At 43.9% G+C, this 19864-nt stretch overlaps 2 protein-coding genes across 10 annotated transcripts in view; one reads left to right on the top strand and one right to left on the bottom strand.

The window, feature by feature from the left end:
• Positions 1–347: 347 nt before the first annotated feature.
• On the top strand, positions 348–19661 carry CLCC1 (chloride channel CLIC like 1). 6 transcript variants are annotated; one of them, XM_066555285.1, is made up of 12 exons: positions 348–449; positions 2150–2290; positions 3974–4066; positions 4871–4978; positions 7300–7521; positions 8649–8789; positions 9911–10004; positions 11080–11177; positions 11258–11404; positions 11991–12275; positions 12849–13094; positions 16426–19661. In XM_066555285.1, exons 2-12 carry the CDS (start codon positions 2159–2161, stop codon positions 16432–16434), a joined length of 1575 nt encoding a protein of 524 aa, XP_066411382.1. In that variant the 5' UTR covers positions 348–449; positions 2150–2158; the 3' UTR covers positions 16435–19661. The 6 variants fall into 6 exon arrangements, with proteins under 6 accessions (XP_066411382.1, XP_066411381.1, XP_066411386.1 ...); XM_066555284.1 differs by having other exon boundaries at positions 376–479; XM_066555287.1 differs by having other exon boundaries at positions 405–479; positions 2187–2290.
• GPSM2 (G protein signaling modulator 2) overlaps positions 13893–19864 on the bottom strand; it is a 34227-nt gene continuing 28255 nt past the window's right edge. For all 4 annotated transcript variants that reach the window (XM_066555281.1, XM_066555279.1, XM_066555282.1 and 1 more), the window contains exons 9-15: positions 19360–19468; positions 18835–18964; positions 18452–18519; positions 17336–17512; positions 16408–16570; positions 16008–16267; positions 13893–14576 (exon numbers count right to left, since the gene is read on the bottom strand). In XM_066555281.1, the coding sequence (XP_066411378.1) occupies positions 14412–14576; positions 16008–16267; positions 16408–16570; positions 17336–17512; positions 18452–18519; positions 18835–18964; positions 19360–19468 (1072 nt within the window). In that variant the 3' untranslated portion in view covers positions 13893–14411. The remainder of the gene's footprint in view (positions 14577–16007; positions 16268–16407; positions 16571–17335; positions 17513–18451; positions 18520–18834; positions 18965–19359; positions 19469–19864) is intronic.

Raw genomic sequence — 19864 nt, 5'->3', positions numbered from 1 at the left:
CCCATTGGAGGAAATAGCGTTTCTCTAGTTGTTTCTCTGTGGTTAAAGTTGTTAATCTATTTTAATTAGTAGATCTATAGCAATAGTGATTTCCTGACATTAATTTCAGTCCTAGTTGTGTCTCTACAGGGCGGGTCTGGTTGTACATCCGTCATTTTACACCCAGCCTGCTGTGCCTGAGCTTGCAGTGCATTTAGCGCCGGTTCGTGTCTCCGGCCGGGGCCCACTCGCCGCTGCTGCCCCGGGGCGGGGCCCGTTCGCAGCCGGGGCTCGGGGCGGGGCCGCTGCTCCCCGGGGCGGGGCCCGAGCCCGAACGGCGCCTCGGGGCCGGGCGGCGCCGCCGCGGCCGCTGCTCCGCGGCGCTTCCTGGGCGGAGCCGCCTCCGGCTGGGCGGCGGAGGCGCCGGGCGGAGCGGCTGGCGGGGCGGCCCCGCAGCGCGTAAACACCGGGTGAGCGCCGGGAGCCCCGCGGCTCCTCAGGTACCGCGAGCGGGGCTGCGGGCGGGGCGGGCGCCGCTGGCCGGGCCTGCGCGGTGTCGGGGCGGGGAGGGGTTGTGGGCTGCGTTCTCGGCGGAGCTCGGTGTCGAGTGCGACGTGAGGAGGCGAGGGCGGGGGAGAAGCGTGCGGAGTCGCTTCTCTATGTCCTGGTGGCTCTCGCAGCTCTCGGGCGGCAGTGCCGGCCTGCGCCGGGCCGGAGCGGGGCCCGCGGCCTGCGGAGCCGCACCGAGGAGAGCAGGCCGTGGCGCTGGGCAGGGCAGAGATGTCCCTGCAGGGCGGGCCAAGGTGAGTTCTGCCTGACGGGCATGCTGGCCCCTTCGTGAAGGAATACTGGAAACCAAAGTTCAGCAAGGAGGAGTGTTGGCATTGGCGGTGGTTCTCCAGGGGCAAGCTGCCTGCTCCCTTAGGATCTCTGAGGGAGCGCGGGGCATCGCTCTCTGAGGAAACAAAGGATAGTGGAACGGCAGGAGGTGGTGTGGCCTTGCTCTTTTTAAAACAATGCGGCCAAGGGGAACTAAGCCAAAGGAGTGACCCAAAAGGTGACCAAAACCTAAACGTGCTCCTTTAACTCGAAAATTCGTATCGCTTTCCACTCTCCAACGTGTGTCAGTGAAGCAAGACGTGTACGTGCTTTAAAGTCACTCAAAGTGCGCCTAAATACGAAATGTCATCAACTGAAACTCTACCTTTTACCCTCCCTTAAAAAACCAATATAAACATAGGTTAAGAGGGACGGAGGTCAGAGGAGACTCCACCTTTGTATCCTGGGTCTGTGGGCGGGCTGTGCTCCTTTCCTCCCCCTTAGGAATGCCTGTAGGGTAAGGCTGGGACACCGAGTGCTCCCTCAGGGGATTCAGAGAGCCAGCCGCTGTTTGCAATTATGCTTTTAGTCGTCTCCCACTGTAACGTATTTTTTGTCGGTTTATTGCTCATATTTTTTGTGTTCATGTGCTCCTGCAGACGGTGTGTTTATCACTGACTATGCAGCGTTTCTGTTGTTCAGCAGATTACAGTGTTTTGCACCTGAGGGTTGTTGAGCGTTTCCAGGCCGTGGTCTGGCCAGGCCAGTTTGTTGGACATGACCGGACTCGCGGTGTGTCTGTCACGCTGTTTGTGAATCTGATTGTGGTGGTTCGTACTGAATGTGACCGGAGCCACAGTGCTGTGGCTGAAGTGCAACAGGGCTCTGTGCTTCCCTTTTTAGTGCTGAATTGGCCATCCCTCAAAGCACAGCCACTCCCAGCCCCTCTGGTATCCGAGGAACGGCTGAAATGCAAGGGCAGTTTTTCTGCCAAATCTTCCTATTAATGTGACAGTAAAATTTGCTTTACTGTTAACACAGTGCCCTTGTGGTGAAGCGTGCTGGAGTTCTGCACTGTTTTATCAATATTTAGCAATACTGAACTCTGTGCTACACCTGCTGATAACAAAGTCAGGGGTATTGATCCACTCATATAATACAGTTTAATTGTGCATATTATTGTCAGCATTTTCCTTGGGAAAAAATATGGAAGTGAGTTTAAACCTGCTTAGTGGAGAACTGAGTTTTTAAAAAGCTCCATTTTTTAGTTTTTTCATGTAAGATTGTTTCATTTTTTTGATACAGCATGTTACACCCTGACCTAAATACCTGAATTTGTTGTTATATTCAGTGATACAGGATGCTGTTTCCTTTGGTGTTGTGTGCAGTGATGCTGATAGGGAGCTGTAAAGCTCAAGAAGATGAATGGATTGACCCCACGGATATGCTCAATTACGATGCAGCATCAGGAACAATGAGAAGACCTTATAAGGTAGAGAAAGAAAGGGTGTGTGTTTCTCCCAAAAAGCTAAATTCTGTTGGAAGATTGCTTTTAAACTGTGACAGTAAATAATGATAGCAGTATGGTGTTTTTAAGGGCTTATTATGTTGTATCTGAATCCATACACAGAAAAGTCTTTGTGTCCATGGTTAAAATTACAAGGGAAAAAATAGTGTAATTAGCTCAGGACCTTTCCCTGGTGAGCTTCTGTTGCACTCAGATCAAGTCATATCAAGCTTTTTGTATTTTCACAGGTGGTGCTTGATTTATGCAGGTTGTGGCACCACAGGTTACTGCTCTGAGAAGTACTGGGTTAAGCAGCTCTTGCTAATTTCTCAAGTATAGTGTTGAAAATCAGGTTCCTAACAGATAAAAGTTGGGGGAGTTAAAGTTAATTATTGTATTTTATTTTAATCCACCAGTTTCCCAGCAACAGGAACCAGTTTCTCATTTCTTGTGTGGGACTATTGTGAATTTTAATGGTGTTTTGTAATGCTGGGCCTCAGCTTTCAGAAGAAAGGTCAGACTAGGGATTGAGTGCTGTACTTTCAATGAATCATTAACACTGAAGAGAAGATGACCTAGGAAAAAAATCAGTTCTAACAAGATGAATTTTCTCTGTCTTGTATGAAGAGCAGACCCTAAATACCATGAGGTTGGTTATCTTGTGAATTGTGCACACATAGCACTGTAAACTGGAGGTGGGTGTAAGGGCACCCTTGATTTTTGCTATTATTCGGCTTTCAAGTTTGGGTTTGCAGTCTTAAGTAATACTGTTTAAACACTATAGAGCATAATTTTCTGAAGCTTAAAAGATGCAGAGTGTGTTATTGCTCTCCACAGCTTTCCTCATCAACCTCCAACTTCTCCAGGTCCACCTGATAGTCATTAACATCCTTAAGATCCAGCAGCAAGCTTTGGAGCCCAACTGCTTCAGCTTTATATAAAAAATTAGTAGCTTTATTGTTGTCTCCCACAAAACTAGAACTATATCTTAAACTAAAAAATTACTACTTTGTGTTACTTCATCTTCTCAGGATTTCTTTTCTGCTCTGCAGAGTTTTTAGGTGGGCAGGCTGTGTGGGCTGCTCAAGCCCTCAGAACCAAACTTTGTTTCAGCATGAGTTCACAGATTCAGGTGCTCTTTGCTTCCTCTTGGAGGCCTCCCTCAGTGTGCACACGTGGCTGGAAGCAGCACTCCTCTGGGTCTGAGTAATGAGCAGAGAGCACAGAGTGCTCTGCAGTAGATAAAGGCAGCCCAGAATGGGGTTTGTGTTTACCTGCAGTCTGGCTGGTGGTGTGGCCAGCTGGGCTGGGAATTCACCTGGCTGAAAGCTGCCCCTTTGCCTGCTGAGTCAGTTTTTAGCCAGTGCCATTATCTAATCTGATGCACTCTGTGGGTCAGCAGCACTCGAAGGAGGGAAAAGGGCAAGTGGGGGAGGACAGGCAAGACCTCACCTTTTGCTTTTAGATAAAGCAATTGTCCATGTGGAGCCTAAAATAACAGCAGAGAGGTAACTGCAGTGTCACTGGGAGAGTATTAGCAGCAAAGATCTGTACTCAGTTTTTAGCTCCTTTGCTCCTTCTAAAGTGATGTGACTGTAGAAGTGTAACAGGGCATGTTGGTCAAATTCTTGGATTCTAAACATATGGTTTTTTTTTCTGTAATTGTAGCCAAACTATCATGATTCTGAGGAAGAGGCTGTGGATACAGTCAGTACTGAAATCTCACGTTGTTCCAGGGTAGTAGATTCCTTGCAACACAAGGTTTGTTCTTCAGAATATTTTCCTGTGTTTTATAGTTTGTGCTTTCTGATGATGCTTTTCTGGATAGTATCAAACAGGTGCATTGCTGGCATAATTTATTCTTTATGGAAGGGGAACCTCTAGGCAGAGGAGAGACTGGAATTGGTTTGAATTCATTTCAAGTTGTTGTTCTGCCTACAAAGGTCTGTTTCCTGACATGTTTTGTAGTGCAATGAAATCCATAGGAGCAAGGTGCTTCTGTCCAGTGTCAGCAGTTTGGAGGTGGGGTGCTGATTACCCCATGCTGTTCTCAAGCTGTCAGTCCTGTTAGATTGTAAGGGATGGGTTGTGGGCACAGAGACCAGGGCCATGTGCAGAGCTGCAGCTCTCAGGTGATGCTTGTGTGGCTACTGGGGCCCTTCCTGCCCTCAGCCATTTGGATCCCCAATGGGATATATGTGTCATTTTCGTGTTGTTTTAGTTACTTTGATTTTTTGGCCGTTTCTTTTTTTTTTCCTGATGCAAACTTAAAATGTAAGGAGATCCAGACGTTTACATTTGTTTCTAGCCTTACTGAAGTCAGGATTTGAATATTACTAGCAGATGTGGTATCTCCAGTACTGGCCAGTTCCATGGAAAGTATTATGTTCAGTAACTGCAAATGCTTTTTATCTGGCAGACTAACCAGGGAATCATTGCTAAACTAAGGAAATGTGCCCCTGTTAATCCTGAGTTAAATGTGTTAGTATATTTGGGATTTTTTTCTCTCCTATGAAGAAGCTGGTTTGAGCAAAGTGAATAAAAGTGTCTTTTGCACAATTGCAGATTGCAGAGTGTGAAAAGAGGAATGCCAAATCACAGGAGAGCCGGAGCTTTTATATTTTTAAGCGATTCTTGAATAAGATTTTAAATGAAGCTGGAAAACTTGGCCTTGTAAGTATTTGAACAGTCATTAAAAAAAAAAATTAAAATGTATTCATATTACTGCTTTATGGAGTTTTCACAGTTACCAAGCATTGAGTAATTACACTGGTGTACTTTAAATGCAATGAAGGGAACTGGATGGCAAAAGAAAAGATGACAGAAGTGTGTGCATCCTGTACTGCTGAGGAGACACAGTTGTTGTTTGATCTGTAAAGCATCCAAAGGAAGGGTTTGTGAATTCAGTGTATCTTAGCATCTGTTGCTGGAATGCAGCTATAGGAACACCTTGTTCTGGTCACATTAATGGTTGGAAACTTGAAGGAGCCAGATTTGGGTTGTTTGTTGTAGACTTACAAGGCCTGAATTGTAGGTCTACCATGTTAACCTGCAGAGGGTGGAAGTGAGGACAGGTAACATGGGAGGAGTACAGAGAGATTGTCCAAGCAGGGGCAGGCATCAGGTTAACAAAGCTAAAACCCAGACAGAATAAAACCCCTAAGGAAGGGGGGCTGTCCAGGAGGACCCTGACAGGCTTGAGAGCTGGGTCCATGCAAAACTCATGAAGTTCAGTGGGACCAAGTGCAAGGTCCTGTACATGTGATGGGGCAATGCCAGGAAGAAGAATAGGCTTGGGTGGAGAAAGGCCTGGGACTGTCCCTCAGGAGAAAGACTTGGGAGTGCTGGAGAAGCTGATGATGTGAGCCTTCAGCCCAAAGAGCCAACTGCACCCTGGGCTGCAGCCAAAGCAGTGCAGGGAGGGGACTCTGCCCCTCTGCTCTGGTGAGACCCAGCCTGCAGTGCTGTGTCCAGCTCTGGGGTCCCCAGGGTAGAGAAGAACATGGACCTGTTGAAGCAAGTCCAGAGGAGAACACGAGAATGATCTGAGGGCTGGAGCATCTCTCCTACAGTCTGAGAGAGCTAAGGCTGTTCAGCCTGGGGAAGAGAAGGCTCTGGAGAGCCTTTAGAGACCCTTTGAGTACCTAAAGGGGGGCCTATAAGACTGACCTTTTACAGGGGTGTGCAATGCTTGGACAAGGGGGAATGGTTTTGAACTGAAAGAGAGGAGGTTTAGATTAGATACTGGGAAGAAATTCTTTGCTCTGATGGTTGTGGGGCACTGGAAGAAGTTGTCCAGAGAAGTTGTGGATGCCCCATCCCTGGAAGCATTCAAGGCCAGGCTGGATGGGGCTTTCAGCAATGTGGTCTAGTGGGAGGTGTCCCTGACCATGAGGGTTGGAACCAGATTATCTTTAAGGTCCCTTCCAATCCAAACCATTCTGTGATTCTAACCATCAAGGAATAGCAGTTTATTAGAGTTTCCATATAAGAATCACCTTATTACTTTCTTTATGCAGTGATTTCAGCTGGAATAGACTGAATGTTCTTGCTGGTGCAGGGCTGTGTTTTGGATTCAGAGTGAGTGCACTGTTGATAACACTCTGGTGTTTCAGTGGTTTCTCACTGTGCTCTCTCTAAGTCAAGGACTCCTCTGTGCCCCGTGCCAGCCAGGAGGTGCAGGAGGAGCTGGGAGGGAGCGTGGCCAGGACAGCTGAGCTGAGCTGGCCCCAGGGACACTGCAAACCATGGCTGCTGTGCCCAGCATGGGCTGGGGGAGCTGCCTGGGAGGGGCTGAGCTGCTGGAGGGAGCAATTGCACTGTGCAGCACTTGTTCTTCTGGGGGTTATTTCCTTCTTTCTCTCTTTTCATGACTAGTAGTATTATTGCCATCACATTTTACTTTGTTTGCTGTTCTTGTCTCAGCTCATGAGGTTTACCTTTCTGCTTATTCTCCTCCCCACCAGGAAGGACATTGGAGGGAGTGGCTGCATGGTGCTTTAGTTGTTGGCTGGGCACTTTATTATATTGTCTTTGGAGATTTTGTTTATTCAGAAGTAGAAGAATTGATCTTTAGTAATAAGCAAAATTACTTTTAAATAAGGAACATTACATTAAGCAATGTAAAACTTATTTTAGTATCTGTATTATCCAGCTTTGACTGAGGCACACACATAGTGTATATGTAATTATTACTTGTTAATGAGCCCTGGTCCTGAAATCTTAATAACAAGCGAGATAGTTTACTTTATTCTTTCAGGGTTTTTTTTCCTGTAGAATTGAAAGATTACAAACCAGTTGAATTGTGTTTTGTGTAGTTTAGATGAACAAAATGTTATAGAATCATAGTGTGCCCCCTGTGCCATGTTTTCATCCTGCAGCCTCCTTCAGAGGGGTGCTGATACAGAATGAATATGATGAATTTTGGCCTATGGATGCATTTCTATTTCCAAATAAGCAGCTTTTAACCCTCGTTTTGCTTTGTCTGAATGCAGCCTGGGGAAGATGTGGGCCATGTCCATTACGACGCTGAGATCATTCTTAGCAGACAGACGTATTTGGAGATCCTCAGGTTTGTCAGTGAGGAAGCCTGGCAGCCAGGAGCCCTGGATGAGGCACTCAGTGATATTCTGGTCAATTTTAAGCACCATGATGATGAAGCTTGGCGGTGGAGATTTGAAGACACCTTTGGAATTGATCTGTATCATTTGTTTTGGGTAAGAGAATAAAGGTTGATTATTGCTTTTAATTGCTGTTTTCTTCAGTTTCTCTGTGCTAGTCAGTTAATATTACCATCTTAACTCCACAGATAAAGCAATTCCTTCCATCATACTTCTAGTGACTCTTTTTCTTTGTGGTTGCTGAAGGGTGTATTTGCTTTAAGAAGGAATTCAAGTTTTTTATTCCTGTGGTCATCTGTTGTCTATTGTAGCTTTGGTTTGAGGCTTTTTTTCGGTATGCTTTTTTTTTTCTTGTCTTTTATATCTGTGCTACCAGACTCGTTGCCCTTTCTTACCACTAGAACTGACACCTCATGCATTATAGATCTTCCATGTTTGTCTCTTGTTCGTGTAGTTGTTGAAGCTGTTGGCTTCTCCAAGAGTTGGAATAGATACTGAGACAAGTATATATTTAAACCTCTGACCTCCTATAGGTCAGAGGCTTTTGCAAATTTTGTGGAAAAAAATTCTATAGGGTTGGAGAGGAGAGCATGACTATGGGAATTATAAAGTGCTAAGCTGAGGATCTCTAATAAAGATGAAGTTTTCTGAACAAATCTTTACAATTCAGAATATGCCAATGTTTTGTGCTGACGTAATCTTGCAAGTAGTCTGTCTAGATTTGAGGGGTCCCTGGAAGCCAGATGACAAAAGCAGGCTGTCAGTAACCTCTGAGAGGGGTCCTTGGGTGGAAAGACACTGTGGAGTCCTTCTTTGAAGTCTTGCTGCTGGTACCCAAACTTTGTCTCTCTGTGCAGGAGTTGGCAGCAGTTTTTCTGTGTTTCAGAGCAGGCACAAACTGCTCAAGCACTGGCTGACACCAATTTGATCATTTAGAAGTGTGGTTGCTAATGTAACAAACATTCTAAGGAAGAAACAACTAAATATCACAAGAAACAAATGAGCAGCTGCAATGTCAGGCTATGACAGGGATGAATATTAGTAGTGCACAAATCTGTTCTGCCTTGTGCTGCTCAGATGGGCTGTGGAAGCAAGGAAGGACTTCTCAGCTATTCTGTGTAAATGACATTAGTAAAAGCAAAAGTTGGGAGTTTCTTCATGTGTACTGTCATTTAGCTTGTGAAAGGTCCAAATATGGGTCATAATGTTTTCCTCTTTTTCAGCTCCTCTTGTGTGCAGTGTGCATTGTGATTGTGATGGCTACAGAACTGAGGACCTACGTTTCCCGCTTTGTTCAGCTCAAATATGTTTTATTTCTGACTTTTCTCGTCAGTTTTGTATGGAATTGGTTTTACTTGTACACGGTAAGTTCTGTAATCTTAATGGCTTGTTGGCTTAGAACTGTACAGCTATGAGGGAGTTAAGGTTGTTTAGTTCCTTTGGTTGGTTTACATACAGCTCTTCATTAACTGCAAAATAAAAAAGGGATAGACATTTTCTCTTGCATGTTGATAGGGGTGTTAGGTGTAAAGAACGAAAGAAACCCTGACAACTGTATTCTGCTGTGGAGGTGCAGAAAATTCAGAGGGCACTAGAACTCTGATTTCACTACATGGGCAAGGCAGATGTAACCTCTGACTAAAGCAGCTTGGTAGAAAAGGTATACAGAAATATATTCAGATTTTTTTTCTTAATATTCCCTGGTAGAAACTGTGTTTCACGTGATAGACCAGATAAATGCCTCATTAATGGTGATTAAGTGGCTGATGATCAATCAGATGAGTTTTATGGAGGAGGAATTTAGGATACCAGATCAAAGCCCAGCCACAAAATCTGCCCTCACATCTTGTCAATCAGGATTGAACTGCAGTGTGTCAGACCCAGGGACAGCAGAGTGCTGGAGAGTGGCATGGCTCTGGCATGGGCTTGGAATGCCATGCAGATGGCTTGGGTTGAGGCAGTGAAGAATGTGTTTTGCAACAGATGATTTGACTGATTTTTTCTGTTTGGATTATCAATTGCAATCAGTAAGGCAAAACTATAATAAATACAGGTATTTATGGGAATTATTTGAAAAAAAAAAAAGAAGAGGATGTTTTAGCTAGTAAGTGCATGACAGCTGTGTCTCTATTCCAGAAAGATTTTAAGAAAAGATGTCATAAATTTACTTTTGCCTTGAACTTGTATCTTTCAACATTGGAGTCTGATCCTTTGACAATTCACATTCATTTGGAGAATAACTTGGAGGTAGCCATTATCTCAGGGGTTTTGTCCATTCCTAGGAAGTTCTTAGAATTTAACTCCATTAAATTGTTTAGGTAGTAAACTTTTCTAAATACATATTACATGGGGAATTGTCATTACAAGGGGACAATGGGGAAATTCCCATTTATGTGGGGAACTATGCCCAGGCTGCAGAGAGCCAGCAGGGCTGGCTGAGGAGCAGCACTCCTGGCTGCAGCACTCAGTGTGTGTTTCCCTGCAGCTGGCCTTCGCTCAGCACCAGGCAGAGATGGCCAAGATGGGGCAGTTTGACAAGGTCTGTGCTGAGAAGCTGGAGTGGTATGGAAGTCTCATGGGTAAGCTCTTGTCTTGCTACTTTGCAGTAGTAGTTAAGATCACAAAATATCAATCCATAGTATCCCAGGATACTCGGATTTCTTCATGGGTAGTACAGGGAATTCTCCTCAATACATTATTCCATGGTTTTACCCTTTTGCCATCCCCTAAGACTTTGTTTTCTAGGCCTTGGGAGGAGAGCTGATCACAGCACTGTACTTGGGGTATGTCATGGTGTTACTTCTTTTTCTTGTAACTTACCTGTTTCTCCAGTACCATTCAGTGCCATTTACTAAAGACAGGCAGGCAGAGTTCAGGGCAAGGATTTTTTTTCATGTATTACACCTGTGAGTACAATTGATTTCAGGAATTGGATCTGTAATTATTTATTCAGGTGTTACTATTTTACAGAGAAAGCTGATTTTTTTTATTGGCTGTTATTTCTGTCCAGTGCCATAGCAGGTAGATGAAGGGTGGCAGCTCTTAAAGTGCTTGTTATGGTCTTCCCTGTGTAATTTCTTGAGTGTGTTGTTTTTGATTACATGCCAATGATTTATGTTCTGACTGCAGTAAAACCGAACTACAGAATCACTGATGTTATGAATCACTTGTTTATAATGTAAAGGTTCCCTTAAGAAGTAAGACTTCCTGCTTATAACTAAAACAGACCCTTGAATCCAGCAAGCAAAGGAGACAATTTCAATCTCCCTGCAGACTGGCAGATGAGCAATAACACAGAATGATGCTGTGTCAGTAGCTGTGAACACAGTGGCAAGTTCATAGTTTCCACAGATGAGACTTTTTTCCCTGAGGCTTCTGGGACCTGATCTCACCTAAAGAGCTTTCTTGATTATACATGGGAAAATTTCAGGTTCTTCTCTTTCTTTCCAGCCTTCCCTCCTCTTCCTGCATCCCCTTGACTGGATAAACTATACTTCCAAGCCAGTCTCAGATGTGTAAAAATAAATCTGTTTTGAACTGCATCTAGAAGAGTTCTCTTCCATCTGTAACTGAAATGCTGCTTTCTGTATTGCTGCTGTGTCAGAAAGTATCTTTTTAAGAAGTAGTAATAATATGTGTCTGCTTTGATTTCAGAATGGCTTAGAAGCACATGGACGTTTCAGGATGATCCCTGTAAGAAGTATTATGAAATTCTGCTTGTAAATCCTGTTTATATGGTTCCACCATCAAAGGTATGTGCCAAGCCTGAAGGGACTGCCAAGGCCTAGGTTGGTGTTTGTGTGACAACAGTGGTTTTCTGTTTATTTTCTAGGCCTTGGCAGTAACTTTCACCAACTTTGTAACTGAGCCTTTGAAGGACATAGGACAAGGTATTGGTGAATTCATCAAGGCACTTATGAAGGAGATACCATTAATTCTGCAGGTTCCAGTGCTCATTACCATGGCTCTGGGTGTCCTGGTTTGTATACATTCATCTTACATTTAGAAGCTCAGCTTTATTTTTTAAATATTAAATGTGTTTCTATTAAAGTATTATCTATTATATTATTTCTCATTTGTAAACTGAACAGATTTCTTAGCACAAAGAAGTGACTTCTGCAAGGGAATTTTTTCTTGACAAAGGCTTCATACTACAGTTGGTCTAGGAATTAAAAGAGCCGAGTTTTGTGTTCAAACTGTATTCCTCTCCCACTCCCCCAGGTGGGATACAGTAGCATTAAACTGCTTCAGATCTTAGGCTCTGTGACAGTTTATTGCACCTTAGTTCCCATTTCTTCTTTGAGTCATTACATTATGATGTGTGTGGCTGGCATTAACACGAAGGCATTGAGTTAGAGCCTTAATCATTCATGTAGCACTAACAATGAACTGCATCCAGCAGGCAGTTCCTGCAGTATGGTCAGACTGCAGAAAGCTTGAGCCATTCCCTTCACCTGACTTTTTCCTTAAGGGTCTTTAAGATATATGACAAGAAATCTGTGTGAAAACCATAGGCTGCAGATATTTGGTGTTTTGCTCAGTTTTGGTTTTTTCCTCTCCCGCAGACTTTTTGCTATGGTGCAGGATCATCAGTGTCTGCATTAAGATACTTAAGGTCTTCTCAGAAGAAAAGTCTTCCTCTGCCTGCTGGTGGGCAGGAGCCCATAGCCTTTGGGCAGTACGATGGGAGGACAGCAGACGAGTTCTACGTGCAGCAGCAGCCATATGTGCACAGAGGCCACCAGGACAGAGGGGATGCTGCCACCAGGCCCCTGCCCAGGCTGAGAGCGGGCAATGGCAGCAGGAGCCCGGACACGGCACGCAACAGCGACCAGCTGGATGCACAGCAGGTACCAGAGTCCCACAGGGACCAGAGTGCCACAGAGCACAGCCTATGTGTCTCCTGGTGCTCTGGGAGCTGGCATTAAGCTGAGCAGATTGCAGTTTAGCCACTGCTAGGACACATTTAAACAACACGCTTAAACCCAGATCTGGGGGAGAGAGGAGCTAAGGAACTACACGTGCCCCTATGGAACAGTTTGATAAAGGTGTCTTGGATATGTTTCTTCTGGAAAAATATCTTGCAGTGGCTAACTGTGGCAAGAAACTACTGAATTAAAACTCTTTATGGTAAAGACAGCTTCAGTTTTGAGAGATCAGTATGTGTGTGAGCCTGGGCAATCATGATAACCCACAGAAGAAATGTGGAGGAAAAAAAGCAGTGCTGATTTCCCTGTAAACTACAGAAAATTCAAACCAGATTTATACTTGATATTGGGCTTATTTACATGTTCTGTTTCCCGAGGGAAAAAAAATAGTCATATTTCGGGTGAGCCCTACCCCTTGAGCTGGGATGCACCTGAAACAATAGATGCTGTCACTTTTGATTGCTTAATTAATAGGTTATTATTGATTTTTTGCAGAACAGGTTGTACACTGAATCTGATGTTCATAGACTTGAAACTCTCCAAGCTGAAAACCTTACTGCAGAAGCTGCACTTGAGCAGCAAAAACAGGAGACAAGCAAAGTAGAGGGAGAGACTAGAGAAAACTGTGACCCCAATAAAAACCTAGAACAGAAAAGTTCTGCCACAGAACCATGTGAAGAGAAGAAAGAGAGCGTTTTACATGACTCCAGGAAAGAGACTAAGGAAGACCCAGACTCTGCTGTAAGTTTTGTCTAATCTTTACTTGTCATGTACTTGATAATTCTGCTCTCATTCTCAAGTGTAGAAGAGACAAGAACATCAGTAACCTGTTGGGTGGGAATGTAGAATCTGGGAGAGGGTACTCTCTGGAGTCTGAAATAAAGGTGTTAAGGTGATACACCTTCAAGTGGCCAGAAAAACCCAGGCTTCTGGAGTGTTGCTGCTTGTTGGAAATCAGGTTTGTGTAATAAGTTTTGAATAATTGCCATAATGCTAATTCCCAGCTCAGATGTCTCAGGTCTGTCTTTGGGTTTATGTTCTTTAAAATCAGTTTGCTTCTTGTCAGCTCAGTTTTAGGGCAGCTGACGGATTTGCTCCTGGTGTAATGATCTGCAGAGAGTGAGCACCTGATGTTGTAGCAGGTGGTTTTTAGGCAGCTCAGAGCTGAACAGGGCCAGGAACAGGAGCTGCCCTGGGGATGTTGTCCAGTGGTTGTTCCCCAGAACTCCCCCAGCCCAGCTCGTCCTTGGCCAGAGTCAGAGAGCAGCTGAGGTCAGGTACAGGAAGGAGCACCCGTGCATTTCTGTGGGTGGCACTGGAGATGGGGGTGCTGCAGGCACTGCCCCAGGCCCATGGCAGTTGGTGGCCAGTGCTCACCACCCGTGATTCCCTGGTGCATGGGCACGTATCACACAAGCTGTAGAGCAGCATGAGCAGCTGTTTCTTGAAATAAGTACTTCTTGAAAACTTCTGCTGATTGCAGAACTGTTCTGAATTAATGTGGGAAACAGTTAGCTAAATATTACCAAAAAAACATAATGCTTGAAAAAACTATTTTTTATTAAACAGAATTAAAACTACAGTTTAATTTTTTATAGAAATTGTTTCTGCAAAGAGACTAAATACTAAAGCAATTTCTTCTCTTTTTTTAAAATTATTTTTTTAAAAAAGTATAAAAGAAAACAGAACTTTTTTCAGGAAGTACAAATCAGGGGAAAAAATCAAATTTTCTTTAAAAAGAACATAAAAATTTAAGTCTTTCATTAGATTGAGACAGTGGTAGAATCCACTAATGAGCAATGAGAGAACTGACAGAGAAAAAAAAGTCGTAATCATTTTGATAGACCAGAGGCAACTAAGAGGGGGGACACAGTACCAGTACCTCAGACACTGCTCTTGTAATTACTGCTCACCAGTGTGATGCTGCTGCTATTTCTGTGAAACATCAGGAGAAAGGAGACAGAGCTACTGCCTGTAGTCATCTTAAAAAAGGCAAGTGTGCTTTTCCAGCAAACCAGAATGATCCCTAGGATGCTGCTGTACATACTGCTGGGGTCTTCAGCTGGAATTGGGTCCCTTTACAGCTGAGGGTAGGTGGACTCTCTGCTCATCCATTCTCTTGGCTTGTGAGCGCAAAATCAGGCTGAAAAAATCCTCATCTGGTACAGTGGGGCCTTTGGCAGCTCCTGGAGGAGCACATCTCTGATCATCCAGTCTGGAGCCCTACAGACAGACCAAGCAAGACAAGCTGCATGTTTACAGGAAGATACGGAGTAAGTTAACAAAATTAAGTGAAAGAACTACTAAAACCTTTTGCTGGCAGGTTTAAAGCTAGTAGAGAGATTTAATTTACAAGTTTTGTTTCAAGTTAAACTTGCTAAATGAAATTATTGAGTCCAAGTGTAACTAAAATGGGTCCTCTGACCCACTTGTCGCATGTGTCTGAAAGTGACACCCACCCCCAGTTCAGTTCTTTGACATACTGCAAAATGAGATCTAACTGTCCCTAGTTCAGAAGGAGATTTTTTAGCATTGGTACAGGGTGTTTCTGGTCTCATACACCAGGAAGTATGGTTGTCTTCCTTTCCTTACACAGGGACTAAAAAATGGCTGCAGTGCTGTGAGATTTGGGAGGGCACTGCTTGAAGGCCCCTTGGCTCCACTCTGTGCAGCTGGGTACAGTTTAGTGCCAAGCTTCCAGAGCAGGTGGCAAGCGCTGCTGGGCTGGGCTCTGCTCCCAGGCTGGGGAGTGGTGTTCCCACAGGAACAGGCGGCTGCTGGAGGGCAGTGTGGGCTCAGGAGGAAAAGCACAGCTTTCAGTGGTGGCTGGACCTGGGACAGGCACCCTTCAGACAAAAAGGCTCAAAGGCAGCAGCCCTTCTGTGCTCGTTTAAAGCAGTCCATACTGATCAGAGTAAATGAAATATTTTTCCAGTCCTAAAAGAAAGTATTTCCAGATTCTTTGCTTGACTCACAGAAGGACACAGACAAGCTTCTGTAACAGAACATGGTTATGTCAGCAGGCTGATGAGCACTGTCATGTAGACTCAATTCCAGGTGCTGCTTTCTCAGCCAGGCTGCCATACTTACTGGCCTTTGGAGAACTCAGCGTCTGAATTTTGTATTTTTGGCTGCTTGTCAACCAATCAGACAAACCAGCAAGTCTTTTTAATTCTTTTTGGTCTAATTGGTATATGCACATGCTCTAATTGAAAATCAGTCACCTCACTTGTATATTACTATATCATTTAAACTTAATCTCACGGAAATGATGACCACTCTTACCACCAAAACCTGGATACTGAATTCTTTCTGGTGTATCAGGTGCCCTCCTTAGCAAGCCAGGTCTAAACACTTAAGACCATTTTACATACTCCTTGCAATAGCCTCACTTGTTTTTCTTCACTTTTTAAGCGTTTGTTACTTTTAATAGTTACTGTGGTATAAATACCAAATTTATACTTACTAGACAGTAAGTATAATATATACCTGGATAATTAAAAAAACCCCAACCCTCATCTTCTGTTCTCTTATGTTCCTCGTTATCTGTCAGCTCAATACGTATCTTAAAACACAGTGGCTTCCCTACAGAACGCAGTAGAGGAGGCCCACATGCAGTCCCCAGAGCAGAAGCTGAGGAGGTTAAGCCCTTACCTGGCATTTGATCAATATGTCGAAGAAGTCGTCATCCAGGTCGCCGTTGGTGCTGGCCCCGAGCTGGCTCAGCAGGGCGCGGCTGTGGCGCTGGCTCTGCCTCAGGCCGGGCAGCTGGCTCTGGCTCTGGCTCTGGCTCTGCCTCAGGCCGGGCAGCTGGCTCAGGCTGGCGCGCTGCTCGTCCAGGCGCCGGCTCTGCGAGCTCGCCAGCAGCTCCAGGAACTCGTCCGTGTGTGGGGACACCGCCGACGTGGAAAAGGCTGCCCGGGACACACAGAGTAATTAGAGTTAGCCTAGGAGTAAATCCAACGGTGTACTGAGTCTTGTCTGCAAGTACATTTTGAAAACAGTATTTAGCAAAAACTCGAGTCAAATACGGATTTTGCTTTTAAAAAATTACATTTTATCATCGTTTTAGGTGGAGTAGAGGATGTTGCCACTGAAGGAGCTGGGAGTCTGTTCTTCTCCTGGAAGCAGCACCTCTGATCATCCATCCTGTTACTCTGGAACCGACTCAGCAGATCAAAGAACCCTTCATCTGCCATCGTCTCACGGCTGCTTTTCTGAAAAGGAGAAAATTTGGGGTATTTGACCTTAGAGTGCCTACAGCTGGGACAACTGCACCAGAATTTCAGTCCAGTGATATGGTTGATATTTACATATCTGAAATTTATTAAATAAATTTTTTTTTAGTCAACCATTTCTATAGCCAGAGATCTATCCAAGGAGGAGATGCTAATGCTAGGGCAGCATTTTGGAGAGTGAAACATATTAGAAATGTCTCATTCTCTGAAATGGAAAGAAACTGTGCTCTGATCATGGTAAAATGGGAGTTATTCCTCCTCAGCCATTAATCCAACAAAACCCCAAATGCCCATGAGAAGAAAAAGAAACAAGAGCAGCAATGAACAGTTGCCATTGTCTCCTCAGGTCTATGACCAAATGCCTCAGTTCTTTTATTTTGAACAGCCTTCTCTCAAGACTGTAATAACCTAAAAAGTATGTCTGAAATATCTCCCACTGCCTGAATCAGGACAATAGATTTTGCTAAGTTTGGAGAAGTAGGGTCTAGAAGAGACTTAGACCTCAGCTTGCAAATAAATTTCATTTCTAACTTCAAAAAAACCACCACAAGTAAAATGTTGCAGTAGTAGGAAAATCTTAAAGCTGGCACCACCCCGAGAGAGCTGTAGAATGACAGATTCTGCATCAGTTTAGAGCCACAGTGTTTAAATCAAGTTAAACGGAACAGGACAGCTGGAGGAAGGTGTTTTCCACAATTCTGATCAAACAAAGATGAGTAAAGGCCATGGGCTCACCACACCTACCCTCTGAGAGTTTGGAAGTCGATGATCAATGGAATTACTGGCATCCTGCAAAACTTTGGAGGTGGTGCCGTTTTTGTACTTTTTGCCTTTTAGTCGATTTACAAAATGAAGTTTTGCTGAAGTTTTGGCAACCAGTGGTTTCTGTTTAACAAGAATCTCACTGTTCCAGTTTGGAACCTAAGAAAACAAGAGTCAGGAAATTAAGCCTTCTGATTTTACTTACCAGTACTGTTACCTCTTACTTGCTGCTGCTTTTCCTCCCCAAAATGAGGCAGCTTTACACTGTTTTGTTCTTGCAGCCACAAGGATGTACCCAAAGAGGCTCTTGAGTGCCAGTGCTGACTTCAGCTGTACTGACTACACATGCTTTGAGATTTTATTGATTAATATAACAGGCTTTGCCTCACCTGAAGAGACTGCAATTAGACATCCCAGTGTGGAGGGAAAAATAGCAATTTCAGTCTGCCACTGGAATCATTTATGCAGAACTGCCAGCCCAGTACTGAAAGGCAGAATGTAAAAGAAATCTCTCATAGGCTGATACAAGGATTTTAATCGGGAGCTCCCATTGCCAAAAGATTTCTGAGCCTGGAGGGGGAGAAGTTGTTTTGCCTGTGACTCAGCTGTAACATTTCTGAAATAGCATCCTTACTCAAGATGGAGGTTGAAGCTTCTGATGGTTTGCAAGTTGGTTGAAATCTCAAAGTGAAAAATGGAGCATGTATTTTAAGTCCCTATAAAACGACTGTAACCAAAGAAAAAGTGTTCAGAAGAGCTAAGCTAAAGCTCAGGAATTTAATTCTGAATTACTTTCATGCTGCAACCTCAACCCATCTCTATAAAGAGATGAAAATCCTTTGATGCTCATTACAGAACCCCATTCTTTCTCACTCATGCAGGGAATAAAGCAGGCTTCCCACAAGCCACTACAGCCATCACCTGTCACGTGCTGTTACCTACAGGACAGAAGTACTCTTTGTTAGTATTGTTAGACCTGGTGTTATGGAGCTCCTGTAATCAACTCAATTAAAAAGGGAGGCAAATGGCACATCAGCACACCGTCAGAATGTTTCACTGCAGTATCAGCAGCAGAACAGAAAGAAGCAAAGTGCCAACCTTTTCTGGTGTTAATTTCATAAGTTCCATGTTCTCCATACTGTAACGGCGTCCTCTTGGTCTGCCACCTTCAAGAGACAAATTCATCTTTTTATTATTAAAATTTATGGTGTCACTTGACAAGCTGTGGCTGTACTCATCTAAGGTCCAAGACACAGACACAATTAGAACACACAAAGAAACTAAGCAGTACCCTGTGATTCACAATATAAATCCTCCAGAAAAGGAGGTGCTGAAGGGATCCAGTACCCCAAGAACCTTTTTTAGTTGCTGGGGAGAAAACCAAGCAAACTTCCATACTTAACCCCAACTCAGTAAAGAACTCTAATGAGATTCTTTTTTAAGTTCTTTGTTGGGAACCTACTTCAGAAAGAGGCACATACCATTCAAACTGTTTTCCACTGCGTGGCTTTCTGCCATCATGGAGTTGTTTGTGCTGTAGCTTAATCCAAGAACCATTTGAAGATCTGAGAGATTAAGTCTGGCAGTGAGTTCTCCACTTCTGTCTCCTACCTTCAAGCAAATAAAATAAGCAGTTGTATTACCTTAACAAATACTCATGTGTGTAACTGTAAAGCAATCCTTGTCCCATGACTTCGGAGAGAAAAAGGCTCAAAAGGTTTTCCCGTTTGAAGACTGAGAACATCTTTTTAAAGAAGTAACAACTAGCAGGTAACATAAAAAAGCCTAAAATAATTTCTGCTTGGCCACTAACTTGGGAGTCCATGACGCCTTTGTGAGTGCTGACACTAGGACTAAAGAGCTGACTGGCTGAAATAACCTGGAATCAGCTGTCTCTAGAATGATTGAAAATGCTCAAAATCAGATGCACAAACACACCTCCATAAAACCTCTGTGAGTGAGAGCAAAAACCAACAGCCAGCACAGTGGGAGTATGAAAATCATACCTCTCTTGAAATCTCCAGGTGCCTTTCTGCGAAATGGATGGCTTGGTCATGATTTCCCAGAGCAGTATAAGCATTCCCTAAACTCCAGCATGCTCTTCCTTCCCCAATTCTGAAAACAACACACATTTGCAATTACACCTCTACCTGCTGAACACCAGAGGTCAGGTTTTCACAGTACTGCCAAAGTAATTTGCTGGGCTAAAAAAATGGAGGCAATCATCAGAGACCATGCCACCACCAACATATTAAATATTGTATTTAAGGAGTGTGATCTGGTTATAAATAAATATGAACAAATTTAATTTTTTTTTTTTTAATTTTTAAGCTCACAGCAAACAAGTTAGTTTTGTAAGCATGGGACATTGTATAACCTACTTGGCTTCTCCTCAGTTTGCATGACACATTAGTCCTCTGTATTCTTATTGACTTAAGAACAGGTACATTTAAATGTTGCAAAAAATTATGGTTGCAGCCGACACTATAAAAAAGGCCTCAGAAATCAGCA

This window comes from Molothrus aeneus, chromosome 9 (genome assembly GCF_037042795.1).
Source record: "Molothrus aeneus isolate 106 chromosome 9, BPBGC_Maene_1.0, whole genome shotgun sequence".
Classification (NCBI taxonomy): domain Eukaryota; kingdom Metazoa; phylum Chordata; class Aves; order Passeriformes; family Icteridae; genus Molothrus; species Molothrus aeneus.
Note: the sequence above shows the minus strand (reverse complement) of the source record. Positions and strands in the feature narration are given on the sequence as shown.